Source organism: Bidens hawaiensis, unplaced genomic scaffold (assembly GCF_021521415.1).
Source record: "Bidens hawaiensis isolate Kalapana, Puna unplaced genomic scaffold, B.hawaiensis_p1.1 tig00001685_1, whole genome shotgun sequence".
Lineage (NCBI taxonomy): Eukaryota > Viridiplantae > Streptophyta > Magnoliopsida > Asterales > Asteraceae > Bidens > Bidens hawaiensis.
This window is the reverse complement of record NW_027491095.1, coordinates 3,138,557-3,152,956: the sequence shown is the minus strand read 5'-3', so window position 1 is coordinate 3,152,956 and position 14,400 is coordinate 3,138,557. Positions and strand designations below refer to the sequence as shown.

Sequence of the window (14,400 nt, the reverse complement as noted above, 5' to 3'; positions counted from 1 at the left end):
TGGTATACTGGCTTGTAATTAAGCTAGGTGTGTTAAAGCTTACAAGGCAACGGGTCAAAATGGAGAACAAAAGTATGGAGCATCTAAAGACTAATGTAAGTTATACTTGATTTATTAGTATGTTTTCATTAGTTTAAATTTATAAAGCGGTTACGGGCCTCTAAAGAATGATTTGATTATTATAACCTTATATAGTGGATACGGGGATTGTATTTTGAATTATTGTGACTTCAATAGAGCGGACGGGTGTAGATCGTTTAACCCGTTACAAGTGTAAGTGTTCATTTTTCAAATGGTTATTATATGAGATAAAGTGTTCATTTTATTAAGTATTTTATTTATGTGAACAATATGATCTAGTAAACTCATGTAAGCTTACTTCATAAAAGCTTTGTGAGCTTAAGTAATTAACTCACGTGTAAGATGGATTAGATGCCAAATGTTACATTTCACGAAAGATTGTATATTTACTTGTTGGATGTAACATTTATGATATTATCTAACTCGCTTTGATGAAAGGTCTGTTTATATGATTTACAAATGGGACCATCTCTCGACAACAGTAAAGACTCTTTTATATGATTTAAAAATGAAACTTCAAAATAATCGATATTTTACCTTTCCGGGTCCGAGTTCATAACTCTTTTCAAGCCCCCGTGATAAATATTGTATGCTCTTTGAGTGATGATTATTATGAGTTATTTAAGTGGTCTTTTAAGCTTCAGCTTGGAAACCATGCATCATTTTCATAGTGTCATGCTGCAACATATAATATAGTGATATTGCAGTGCGATGCATTTGGTAAAACACAAGTATAGGTCATTCAGACATTTCATCGAACAGGATGCGTAACAGGAGTGTACAGGTCGTGTTGTGAGTTGGTGGGTTGGTTCTGACATGCTTCCAAAAAACTTACACGATATGAGTCCGAACATTGAATCAGACACTTGAAGTCGAACACCATAAAGACGTGCATACTGTTGGGTTCTTAGGCCTTGTTGGCCCGGTTTATTATATGAAGTCAAAAGAGGAGACGGGTGTGGGCGGTCGGGCCCAAGCCCGGCCCGGTTTAGATTTCTTGCATAATAATTTACTAACCCTAGTTCAGTCTCTATATAAACAACATTATGTACTTGTAATATTTGTCACTCAATAAAGATATACCTAGTTGCCACCCGTGGACGTAGGTCAGTTTAGACCGAACCACGTTAAATCCTCGTGTTCGTTTATTGCTTTCGTGTGTGTGTTCGGTTTCGTGTGTGAGTTTAATCCTAACACATACACGGGTTGAATCTAACAGCATTATTTTTAGTGTAATAATTTTCTGAAATTGCAAATTGATAACCACAGTCCATATGCACAAGACAAATCATGATAACGAAAACATCTTCAAAAAAAGAGAACTTTGCTCAGAAACGAAAACACCTATATCAAAAAAAGACATTGCTCAAATTTGATTATTAATTCCATGGATAGAACTGCTGTAATGACCCAACATTACACTAAGCTCATTTTCTTCACTGCAACAAATGCACCAGCCGGGAATCGAACCCGGGTCTGTACCGTGGCAGAATACTATTCTACCACTTGACCACTGGTGCTTGGTGGTTTAACTTTCAAAACAAGAATAATAACAAAAAATTTAATCAACAAAAAAAACATGGGAGAATGTCAATCAGTTTCACAGGAGCGCGCACACAAACTAATCGTTAGTATTTGTGTCAAATATCAGCACAGGTGAACGACGATCATGATTTTGTATTGATGTCATTAACGGGTATTGTCCACCTCTAGTGTTGCAATACGACTATGGGTGAGCAACATGGGGGATCTATATATGATGGTGTGGGTTCACAAGAAGCCACTGAGTTTTGGATTATATATAAAATATGAAAGTTAACCGACATATATTTTCTGAATGAACCACACAAAAATTGGATCCTTGGCTTAGTGGTAAACATCTTGTGTTCCCAACATGTGAAGCTGGGTTTGAATCCCTCTTTAAGCATGTTTTTTTTATATTAACTTCACAATATTTAAGTGGTTAACTTTGATTCGAATATTTTGTTTATTTGCTTAAAATAGGATGAAAGAATGGATGAATGAATGATTATGTTGAGTTTCGTTACCTGAAATTTGTTAAAAAATATTGGTTTATTTGGTGTTTTGATTTTAATCCGGATATATATAATTTTTGTTATTATGTTGTATTTTTATTATGCTATAAACCTTAACTAACTAGAACCGTTGAAATAACCCGAACCTTCGAATCGACCCGAACAACCGAATAGTGAACCCACTGGAAATAATGCATGTGCAAAAACATATATGATATTATCTAACTCGCTTTGATGAAAGGTCGGTTTATATGATTTATAATCTAATGACATTATTTTCTTAAGTGTGTTCGTAGGTTGATGAAATTTGCAGGAAGTGTGTAAATGCAAACATGTCAGAAATGCAAACATGGGTTCAACTCTGCATACCAACGGTTTTTTTTGAACTTCTTATATCAATTATACACTATAATTGTTCTTGATGTTGTTAATTGTTAAGTTATTTATTATTAAATTTTAGTTTTAATTTGTTAGTTTGTAAATGTTGATAAAGGAACGGATATACATAAAAAAAATATAGAATCCGATTACATGCTTCGGTTAGACTTACTAAAACATTGTTGAATGGTTCGTTAGCTTTTCGTGGTCATTGGCGGTGTCTTTTTTATTATTTTATTGTATTATTATTATGTAATGAACTTTTCCCGAACCATCGAACCGACCCATAATTTTTCATACCTGACTATGAAATTGAAGCATTTAAAAATGGTGCACCACCTTAAAAAAATTCATGGATCCGCCACTGCTCATCTACCACCCAAACTCATTTACCTCAAACACTAACCCGTTTAACTAATAAGTCCATAAAATGCATGATTCGCAACTTGAAGGGACCAAAATTGCATATAACCGAGAAGTTAACAACGCAGCAAAGACTAAAAAAGTGAAGATAAAAAAATCGTGGCTGTAGTCGTCGAGTGTAATAACATTCGCCATTGATATTATTATTATTATTATTATTATTATTCAAAGGTTCAAGAAGCTCAACAATGGCGATGGCTTCTTTGTCCTTCAACTCATTACCAATACAACCTTCATCTCAACATGCTCGCAAGCTCATCGACGCGCCGCCACCAACGTCTGTTAACTACGGCGGCGGCACGTTAAAGCCTATTGTCATTTCCGGCGATCCTCCGACGTTTGTGTCTGCTCCTGGTCGTCGCATCGTTGCAGGTTAGTTATGTTTACTGTTAACTGATATCGGTTAATTGTTTTTGTTTGTTAGTTATAGGTTTTGAAATTTGAATTTTATTTTGATCTGAGCTCCATTATATTATTATTCACGCATTACTCGATTTGTATATTAATCGTTTGTTTACTGAGAGTTGTTTTGAATTATAGTTTCAATTTATGAAACTCAATATTAAAATAATTTGAATTAGCATATCAGTTATAGGCTGTGTGTTGTGGTTTAACTAGTTAAAGCGCCACGTCAATACCACGTTGGTTCAACTAATATTTAAAATCAAAGAAAAAAAAAGATAAGTAAATGTGTGTGTTTGCATGTGATTGGAGTTTGTAGTGGACCCCACCCACTAAGAGGGAAGTTGCCGGCATTGGAATGGCGCTGGAGGGCGAATAATGGTTCGGCGCCGGAATTGTAATGGGAGCGTTGACGCGTTGTGGTTTGGCTCCCGGGTGAGACCACAACCAACGGTCTTAATTGTAGCATAGTGATTATGATTTATGAACTAACATACATAATTTGATGAAATCCCTGACTTAAGAACCTGGGAGTATCTGGATTTTGGACCTGTGAATTCAGAACTATCATACCATCCGGCTTTAGTCTTTACCGTTTTTTTGTAAGTAGATTCTGGTTATGAGACACCAGGGTATTTTGTAGCTTATCTTGAGTTTTCCTAGGAGCTTATAGCATCTCTTTCCAAGTTAATAGCATATGTTCTTGGTTACATCAAGTGTTTTATAATTTAATCTTTTTAAACAATGTGTTTTGGACTTTTGGCTTAGGCAGATTTTGAACACATAACTTTTATGGATTTTGAATTATTGGCTTGGCACATAAGGAACTTTAGGCTCATTTTCTTAAGTCAGTTTCGCAATCTTAGGGAACACTATATAAGCAACTCTATGTAATTGTAAACCTTTGGACTAAAGTAGTTATCTAATAAAATACTCTCTATTTTGGTTGTGTGCTCACATCGATCGAGTGAGCTGCATTATATGCATGTCAAATATATTGATTTCATATTCCTTACATGAAACAATTGTTTTAGTTGGGGATTTGCACGGGGACCTAGCTAAAGCGAGATGTGCACTCGAGTTGGCTGGTGTGTTAAGTTCAGATGGTCGGGACGTGTGGACCGGTCAGGAGACGGTATGCCTTTGGTTTGAGCAAATATAGAGTATCATACTTGATGCATTATTTACAAGTTTACCCTTTGACCAGGTCTTGGTTCAACTTGGAGATATACTAGACAGGGGTGAAGATGAAATTGCTATATTATCTTTGTTGAGGTCACTGCAAAATCAGGCTAAAGAACAGGGTGGAGCTGTTTTCCAGGTGAGGTTACAAAAACTATACTTTTTGATCTCACACTTTAAAGGTCAAATGTAGACTTTGACTTACAGGTCAATCAGGTTGCTTTTCATGTTATAGAAGTTATTGTATGGTTTACAAGTGAATGCACTGTTTGATGATATTAGGTGAATGGGAATCATGAAACCATGAATGTTGAAGGGGATTTTAGATATGTTGATTCCGGGGCGTTTGATGAATGCTCAGATTTCCTAGAATATTTAAACGAGTGTGAGCACGACTGGGAAGATGCGTTTGCAAGTTGGTTTGAAGTATCTGAAAGCTGGAAACAAGAACGGAAAGTGTCGCATAGTTCATGGGGACCATGGAATCTAGTAAAGGTATGCAATTCAGGGAATATATTGTTAGTTATATAACTATGTTTGTGATGATCATGATGGCAATTCGGTAATACTGTATATCCGTCTTCGTCTCTAATAAAAAGTGATGGGATTTGATTGATTCATTTAAATATTAGGACAGCGACAAAAGGGAGTAATTGCAAGATCAGTACTTTTAAGACCGGGCGGTCCATTGGCAGCTGAGCTGGCACGACATCCTGTTGTTCTTAAAGTTGATGATTGGGTCTTCTGTCATGGTGGACTTCTTCCTCACCATGGTAAATATTTTATATTTTCTGGGTATTAATTTCTTTGTAGAGATAAATACTGAATAATGTTGCAGTTACCTATGGCATAGAGAGGATAAACAATGAAGTATCTAAATGGATGACTAATGTTAATGAAGATGATAACGAGCCACAAATACCTTTTATAGCAACTCGAGGATATGATAGTGTTGTTTGGAATCGTTTATATTCTAGAGACACTTCTGATTTAGAAGATTACAGTATTCAACAGGCAAGTAATATTCGTATCTTTAATGTCTTTGTAACCGGTTTTGTATTCCAGGCCGAAACAGTCCGGGTTGACCCTTATTTGTGCTAGTTATGATTACAAGAACAGCATTATTACAATAGTTATCTTAATCTTTGAATAAAAAGATTTAGGAGTTAGTATGTTATACAAAATATACTTTAAAGTGTCTTTCAACCCATTTGACACGTTCTGTGTTAAGGGGTGTGCATGGGTCGGTTGGGTCCGTTGTGGGCTCAAACTGAACCAAAAACCGAGGGTTTTTTAAAACGGTTTGGTTTTGGCTCTTTAGTTTTCAGTTTTCACAAAGGATTGGCTTCAGTTTCAGTTTTGCCATTTGGGTTTCAGAGTTTTGGGTCGAAAAGAAGGCCCAAAAATATGAGTTTGGGTCTAAAATTTGATGTTAATTAATGATTAATTGATTATTAAACATTTGGGCCAAAATTTTTGGGTTAAACCGTTTAATAAAAATTTTATAAGTTACTTAACATTAAAAAAATATTAGTTCTAATCTATAATTTAATAACAAAAGTCCGTTTTTTCGGTTTTTTGCGAGCTCAGTTTGGTTAACAAAAGTTGGGTCAGTCTGATTTTTTTCAGTTTTCAGTACATGCAAATATTGAAACCGAACCAGAAATTCTGTTTTAAAAAAACATAAAACCATACGGTCGGTTTTGGGTTGGGTTTGGTTATGTTGGTTATTTTGGCTACGGGTCGATTATTTTGGTTTAGAGATAATTGATCAAAATTGTGTTTGTTTTACAGATTCAGTCTGTTCTTGACAGCACACTTCAAGTAGTTGGTGCAAAGGCGATGGTGGTGGGACACACCCCACAAACCACAGGAGTCAATTGGTAAGCAGTCATCATGATATATTTATTTGCTAATTTAAGTAAAATTAATAATAACTTATAAGAGATTTACTTTGTAAGCCATGTTTCAACATTAATATAAAGGATATATTGTTTGGTATGCAGTAAATATAACTGTAGCATTTGGCGCGTTGATGTGGGGATGTCTAGTGGAGTTCTTGATTCAAGACCTGAGGTAAACCTCATTTTTGTTTCTATTTGATACCTTTCACATTATTACAAAATATGTTTTATATAATATTGTAAAATATTTAAAATGATATCATTCACCAGGTATTAGAAATAAGAGGCGATAAAACGAGGGTAATAAGGAGTGAATCAGATGCATTCAGTGAACTTCAAGCTGCTGATTATGTTTAAATAACCATAAGGTATAGTTTAATTCATATTTTTGTACTCACAACAAACTGCAATAGTTCAATGGACATGTTTGACCACTAGTCAAATTACTAAAATACCCTTAGTTACATGCTGTGTATCTTACAACTGGCTTGGTTGGTGACTTATGATCAGGGACTTCTGTAGAAGATGAAGGCCCGATATGGTTTTCGCCGGTAAAGGGAGGGCCCATGGGTCGATGGGCTGTCAAATAATATGGCATAAAATTTGGGCATATCTTGTACTCTACCATTAATTTCATGTCTATATTGGGGATTTGGGTGGTGTATGTATATAAACAAGGTATTGTGGAATAAAACTTGTTTGGTTGATGTACAGGCCAACATACATGATGTACAAGCTGTTAAGCATTGGATTATAGGGGACAAAACTTACATTTGCTTCTCTCTTTGATACATACATATTTTTTTTCTTCAAATGATTCACTTGTCATTTGCATAATGTAGAAACACATGAAGTGTGAATCTTAATGATCCTTTTTAAAAGATGAAATATGACCTTAGTTGTCTTATTTATTACATAAATAGATCAAAATAGCACATCTAGTTAGGGATGGCGATATCTCGGGTGTAGGATAGGTTTTGATAATCTATGTTTCATACTTGATCGTAAAATTTTACATATATGGTCACATATTTGTCAAGTAATAGAGTTTCCTCGCATGTATAAACTATCAAGGGATCGTTGTTTATAAACTTGCATGGTTAGGAATTAATTGCTGGGATACCCGTTACTCAAATGCGCTAACAAACTCACTCAATAGGAAGACTTGAAAATATTGTATGAAATACTCAAGTAGAAATGACACAAGTCCATAATTTTAACAATTAGAGGTTTATAACAATTAGATATATCCATTTTCAAACTCATTGCATCTATACCTTTCTATTGGAACTTGTATTAGGATAAGAGAGTTTGGAGTATAAGAAATAGACGGTATAATCGTCATATTACAAATTGTATTTGATAAAAAGGTTAAATATTAAAGTGTAAGCATTTTGAACTTAATAATTCATATAAACACTTTAGCTTGGATAAATATGATATTATGTAAAGTATAATTTATATACAAGAAATTGCCCCTATATTAGCATAATCGTTAGATGTAAATGAATTCGGGATTGGTTTCAAGTAATCAAGCGCACATCATCTATTACCACATTCGTCTCAAAACGCAAAATTTTACAGTTAATACTTGTACCCTGAAACATCGATTTTTCTACCGTTCTCCATGTGATTATACAACTATGTTATAAACTATTTCTTATAAATAAACTTAAAAGACTTCAAACTACAACAATTGAAGCATGGTGGAGACCTTGCAAAGCTTGGGCTTTCCAATACAGAAGACTTGGAGGCGGGCGGGAAGTAGGTTTTTCACAGGATAATTATTATAGCATGTTAGAGACTTTGGAAAGCGAGAAATTAGATTAAATCTTAAGGTTTTCTTTGGTTTAAAACCGATCTAAATGTAAAAGTATAGTTGGTCGAACTGATGTAATTTTAAGTTAACTTAGTGTGTCGGGTTGTGAAGGGGGTGTTGCGGTGGTTGTCAGTTTGTTTATAAAAGTTTACTGTTAAAAAAGAGAGAAAAATTGTGTATGACTTTCTAAAAAGGGTAACTTATTAGTAAAACTTATACATACATAGTTAGTTATACACAACACAATCACATCGGCATCATCTATACTCAACAGATCTTCACACCCAGTCTCGTAATCAACGCACTCCATTTATATAAATTATAAATTCAAAGGGACAGCCACTGAATGCATGCTTCTTTCTTCTCAGTAATAATAATCAGACCTGTTTCCACATTCAATCGACTCTCAACAATGGCGTCATCATCTCTAGTGCTTCCATCACTCTCACTGACTCATCATCATCAGGTATCACTCGTCATCCGTTTGTTTCTGCGGTTATAAAAATGAATTCCGACGGCTCCACGTGGAGAAAGCTAGGGTTTCGATGATGAGTGTGTCAGCTGGATCGGCTACTGCGATTGATGATGCGTTGTTTGTTGATTATAAGCCTACTACTGCTTTCCTGTTTCCCGGTCAGGTCAGGTTTATCAATTGAATCAAATTGATTAGTTGATTGATTAATTGGAAGTGAATTGAAGGAAGTTGTTGAATGATCTTTGATATTTACTCTTCTGAATTGTTAATTGATCATTTGGAAGCGAATTGATTAGTTGTTTTATATTGTATATTGTACTAGTATTATTTCATATTAAGTTAGTCTTAGTTAGTGATCCCGTCTTAGTACGAGCTCATCGGCTCGAGTTCGGCACGTTTAACTTATAGAGAGCTTGAACTCGGTTCGTTTCAACTCGTGAGTAGTTTTCAAGCTCTAGCTCGGCTTGTTTATTTTTGATATATATTGTTTAATTATAAATTATATATAACATAATATATATTATTTAGTTATTTTTACCATAATTTTATATATAATAATTATTATTAAATACATATATATAATAAAGTAATTCATATAGATGTTAGGCTCGTGTAGGCTCGCGAGTGGAGTGCTCAATAAGTGAAGCTCGGGCTTGGGCTCGTTTATTGAACAAGCTTATTTTTATGCTCGGCCTTGTTTAAGCCAGTGGCGGATCCAGAAAATTTTCTCACAGGGGTCGGGAATTTTTATGGTCGACACTAATACAACTGTCGGGTCGAATCGGGCCGGGTGGAATCGGGTCGAGTCGGGTCATATATATAAAAAAAGATTACCAAACAAAATATTAGAAAACAAATATATTAAAGTTTTTCTTTACGAGTTTTCATTTTTTGAAATCTAACCATTACATCATCTACTTTAACATTGACTAGCAAGTCTTTCTCAATGTAACAAATACGGTTGTCGCTTAAATTTTCATAACCCATTCGATTACGCAAATCGGACTTCACATACTTCATCGCCGAAAATGATCTTCCAACGGTTGCGGTTGCGACGGGTAATACGAGAGCCAACTTTAATAAACAATACACCAATGCAAAGTAATGGTGTTTCTTTGTTTGAACCATCAATTGAACAAGACTTGCTAAACCATTCAAGTTTATAAATCATTTATCTCCTTTCAAATTATCGATGTATGTCGCGAGTTCAACCAGGAGTCTTCTTTTATCACTTTCATCAAAATCATATGGGTACAAGTCGACTAATCGTAATATTTTTGGAGTAGAAAATGCCCGAAAATTATCACAAGGAGTCAAACAACTCAACGAAACAAGTAAGTCGGATGTTACCTCGTTAAAACGATCCCCAAACTCTTGCATTGAAGCAATCATACTCATAATATTGGCGATTTTTCATGTTTGTTTTTTTTCTTGGCATTAGTATGTTAATGTAGTCATCATCCATCGAAAGGACGAAGTGAGGCAGTACAGGCGGTCAAAAAAATAAATTTTAGAAGTTAGAATGGGATTTGGGTTTTGGACTAAAAATTGAGTAGGGTTTGAATTGGGTTTTGGGCTTAAAAATTGGATTGGATATTGGACTAATGGACTTGTTAATATTAAATTCAAATTTAATAGAAAAAATTGTTTATATAACGTTTATATAATTATATTTATAAAATTGTCATTGTATTTTTTGTTAGGGTTAGTCTCAAATCTCATGGGGTCGTCTCGAAATTATACAGGGTACGGCTTCAAAGTTTCATAGGGGTCGGTGCCAAAATTTTACAGGGGTCAGTCGGGAATTTTTCGACACATTAACACTAAAAAAAAAATTTCACAGGGGACGGGGGACACCCCTGGGGTGTTAGTGGCTACGCCCCTGGTTTAAGCTTGGCTCAGTTTGAGCTTTTTGCGAGCCGGTCTGGAGTAACATGCGAGAGGCTTGGCTCGTTTATACCCCTATTTTAATTCGTTGTGAATGCTGTCAAGGGTTAGATACCGGATGAACTTGCAAATTTGATTCAATTTGTTTAGTTCATTGCTCAATTGGAAACAAATTGAAGAAAGTTAGTCATTAATTAACAAAATGATTTAGGCCTAAATTCATTATTTTGGGCCAAAATTTTCAAGCTCAAATGGCAAACCATAAAAAACCACAACCGAAACCGAAAAAAAACTGAAACTAAACGGTTTTCAGAAATTCAAAACCAAAGTTTCGGTTTTTGGTTTAGTTTTAGCCCAAAGCTGAACCAAACCAGACCGTGCACTCCCCTAGTGAAACTTACTGGTCTAATTAATTTGTTATGAATGCTATTAAATACCAGATGAACTTCTGAGGTTGAATCAATTTGTGAATCCTTCTATCGAATCAGATGCTTTTGCTCAATTTCAAAATCATTTTGTTTCAGGGCGCACAAGCTGTTGGAATGGGGCAGGAGGCTCTCAAGGTACCAGCTGCGGCAGAGTTGTACAATAAGGCTAATGAAATTTTAGGGTGAGACTCAATAGTTTCTTCATTCATATATAAATGCTCAGAGTTTAGATCAGCTTAAGTGCTGATAACTCATATTAGTGAATGCATAAGTTAACATAAAGTTATACTTTCTTGAAGGTTTGACATCTTAGACGTGTGTATTAATGGGCCAAAAGAGAAGTTGGACTCCACTGTTTTAAGTCAGGCAAGTTTCTTATTTTTTTCGTGTAGTTATTAAGCCAAACGTCCAATAAATCAAGAACCATAAAATCAAATCAATTAACTAATTAACCAAGTAAAAGTTTACTTAGTGGCATATTGTTTTATAACTTTGCAGCCAGCTATATATGTTACTAGTTTAGCTGCAGTAGAGATACTACGTGCTCGTGAAGGTGGTCAACAGATCATTGACTCTGTTGATGTTACATGTGGATTAAGTTTAGGGGAATACACAGCTCTTGCATTTGCTGGAGCTTTTAGGTGAGTCAGTTAAACTGAATTTTGATATTATTGTTACTAAGCAATATCCTATTGACAAATGACAATGTTTATCTTTAGTTTTGAGGATGGTCTCAAGCTGGTCAAACTAAGAGGTCAAGCAATGCAAGTAAGGAAATAATAATAATACTTTATGTTAAACTGAATAATTATTTTTGAAAGATATTAATTTATGGCATTATAATTATTAGGAAGCTGCGGATGCTGCTAAAGGTGCTATGGTGAGTATTATTGGACTCGATTCCGATAAGGTTCAACAACTATGTGATGCAGCCAATGAAGAAGTCGAGGAAGCCGAGAAAGTTCAAATTACGAACTTTTTATGCACCGTAATGCAATTCTCACATTATTATTAATATTATTATTTTCATATTTAAAATGTGAAGTTTTGTTTGTTGTTAATAATGTGGATTTTTGTTATACAGGGAAACTATGCAGTCTGTGGAGGTGTAAAGGGGATTGAAGCTGTGGAAGCAAAGGCTAAATCATTTAAGGCTCGAATGACGGTACTACTCCCCCCCCCCCCTTTATTTGCTCTTTTCTCACAAAACTGTTATTTATGTATGTATGATAATATTCTGCAGGTGCGGCTTGCTGTCGCTGGGGCCTTCCACACCCGATTCATGAATCCGGCTTTATCCCAGCTGGAATCCGCCTTGTCAGCAACCGAAATCAAAACTCCAAGAATACCAGTTATATCTAATGTCGATGCACAACCGCATGCTGACCCTGAAACAATCAAGAAAATCTTGGCTCGCCAGGTCAGCATCCAAAAGTTTGAAGAATTATATCTATTGGTTATGATTTTACTAATTTTTGTTGACAATTGTTATGTTAGGTTACATCACCGGTTCAATGGGAGACAACAGTAAAGACACTTTTATCACGGGGGCTTGAAAAGAGTTATGAACTCGGACCCGGAAAGGTAAAATATTGATTATTTTGAAGTTTCATTTTTTTGAATTGAATGTAATTTTGGTTAAAAAATGCACTAATTTGGATGTAAATTTAGGTTATTGCTGGAATTGTGAAGAGAATGGACAAAACATCGCCAATTGAGAACATTAGCGCGTGATTTGTTGCAGTTTTACAATAATTCATGATTCAATGCTATTCCTTGTGGTAAGAGCATAGAAAAGGATTATGGGGCTTATATAGAGCAAATTAATTTAGTTGAGTTTTTGTGTATGATCAGAACTTTGTTAGTAATTGTATTCAAAACACAAATTATATTGTATGCTCTTTTGAGTGATGATTATTATGAGTATTTAAGTGGTCTTTTAAGCTTCAGCTTGGAAACCATGCATCATTTTCATAGTATCATGCTGCAACATATAATATTGCAGTGCGATGCATTTGGTAAAACACAAGTTTGGATCATTCAGACATTTTCATTGAACAGGATGTGTAACAGGAGTGTACAGGTCGTGTTGTGAGTTCAGCTTGAACACATATAATATTGCAGTGCGATGCATTTGGTAAAACACAAGTTTAGGTCATTCAGACATTTTCATCGAACAGGATGTGTAACAGGAGTGTACAGGTTGTGTTGTGAGTTGGCGGGTTGGTTCTGACATGCTTCCAAAAAAGATTTGAGTCCGAAATCGAAAGACACTTTTTAGTCTTAACACAATTATGACATGCCCAAACATGGGTTGAATCTAACAGGATTAGTTCAATCTAAAAAACATAAATTATTTTTAGTGTAATAATATTCTAAAATTGCAAATTTATGACCACAGTTCATATGCATAAAACAAGATTATTTTAACAAAAGTTATAAACATAAAATGGTTAGCCCGTGAACATGACCCGTCAATGAAACAAGCTGACGAAGTTAGCACTGACATGCCTCAACTTTTGAATAAACAGCCACAACAAAAAATAACTTCGCTCAGATTCGCATATTTAATTCTATAGATAGAACAGCTGTAATGACCCAACATTACAACAAGCGTGTTCTCTTCACCGCAAATGCACCAGCCGGGAATCGAACCCGGGACTGTACCGTGGCGGGGTACTATTCTACCACTAGACCACTGGTGTTAGATGGTTTATCGTTCGAAACAAGTAAGTATAAGCATTAATCAACAAAAGAAAACATGGGAGAATGTCAATCAGTTCCACAGGCACACACACACTGACTGACCTGTAGTATTTGTGTGTTAATATGAGCACAGGTGATCAAAGGTTGTTAGAGTCGGACGGTGGAAAACAACGATCGTGATTTTGTAATGATGTCAATAACGGTTCTTATCCACCTCTAGTGTTGCAATACAACTACGGGTGAGCAATAACCGCCTCTAGAGCTTTTACTTCAAAATAATATTTCTCACGTTTCCACAAAAGCATTGTTTCGACTGTCCATCTTAGTTGAGCTGAGGAAATGTTTGTAGAATTTAAAATTTTCATCCAAATCATTTGTCTACTCCTTTTTCCGTTTACATTGTATGTGTTATTAGTTACATAAATGACCATTTAACAACGTTACCGTGTCAAAAGTTATTTGATTGACAAACTACATATAAAACCACTTCAAATAAATTCATAAATGTATGTAAAAATTGCATAAATCTTTTATGATGTCAGTTGAGTTCGGACCACATGTCAAAATAAAGATGTTTAAGGCCCGAAACAATCTCCGAAAGTTGGTTGACCTGGTTAGGACAACAAGTGTAACTTAGTTTTGCCAACATGTTATGACTACTTAATTTAGATAGCTTTTT

At 35.1% G+C, this 14,400-nt stretch overlaps 1 protein-coding gene, 1 non-coding gene and 1 pseudogene across 3 annotated transcripts; 2 read left to right on the top strand and 1 right to left on the bottom strand.

Moving 5' to 3' along the window:
* The first annotated feature begins 2,756 nt into the window (after positions 1-2,756).
* LOC143593447 (shewanella-like protein phosphatase 1) lies at positions 2,757-7,214 on the top strand. Its single transcript, XM_077073079.1, has 10 exons — positions 2,757-3,290; positions 4,355-4,455; positions 4,528-4,641; positions 4,785-4,997; positions 5,140-5,275; positions 5,341-5,516; positions 6,297-6,385; positions 6,509-6,578; positions 6,677-6,774; positions 6,917-7,214. Exons 1-9 carry the CDS (start codon positions 3,107-3,109, stop codon positions 6,761-6,763), a joined length of 1,170 nt encoding a protein of 389 aa, XP_076929194.1. The 5' UTR covers positions 2,757-3,106; the 3' UTR covers positions 6,764-6,774; positions 6,917-7,214.
* Positions 7,215-8,507: 1,293 nt separating this feature from the next.
* Positions 8,508-12,900, top strand: LOC143591558 (uncharacterized; annotated as a pseudogene). Its single transcript, XR_013145704.1, has 10 exons — positions 8,508-8,863; positions 11,112-11,197; positions 11,315-11,381; positions 11,514-11,656; positions 11,735-11,783; positions 11,866-12,003; positions 12,100-12,180; positions 12,259-12,435; positions 12,513-12,599; positions 12,687-12,900. The product of XR_013145704.1 is annotated as an uncharacterized LOC143591558 (transcript).
* A 749-nt stretch (positions 12,901-13,649) lies between these two features.
* On the bottom strand, positions 13,650-13,720 carry TRNAG-GCC (transfer RNA glycine (anticodon GCC)). Its single transcript has one exon. It is a non-coding gene; the product is annotated as a tRNA-Gly (tRNA).
* Between the last annotated feature and the right edge of the window lie 680 nt (positions 13,721-14,400).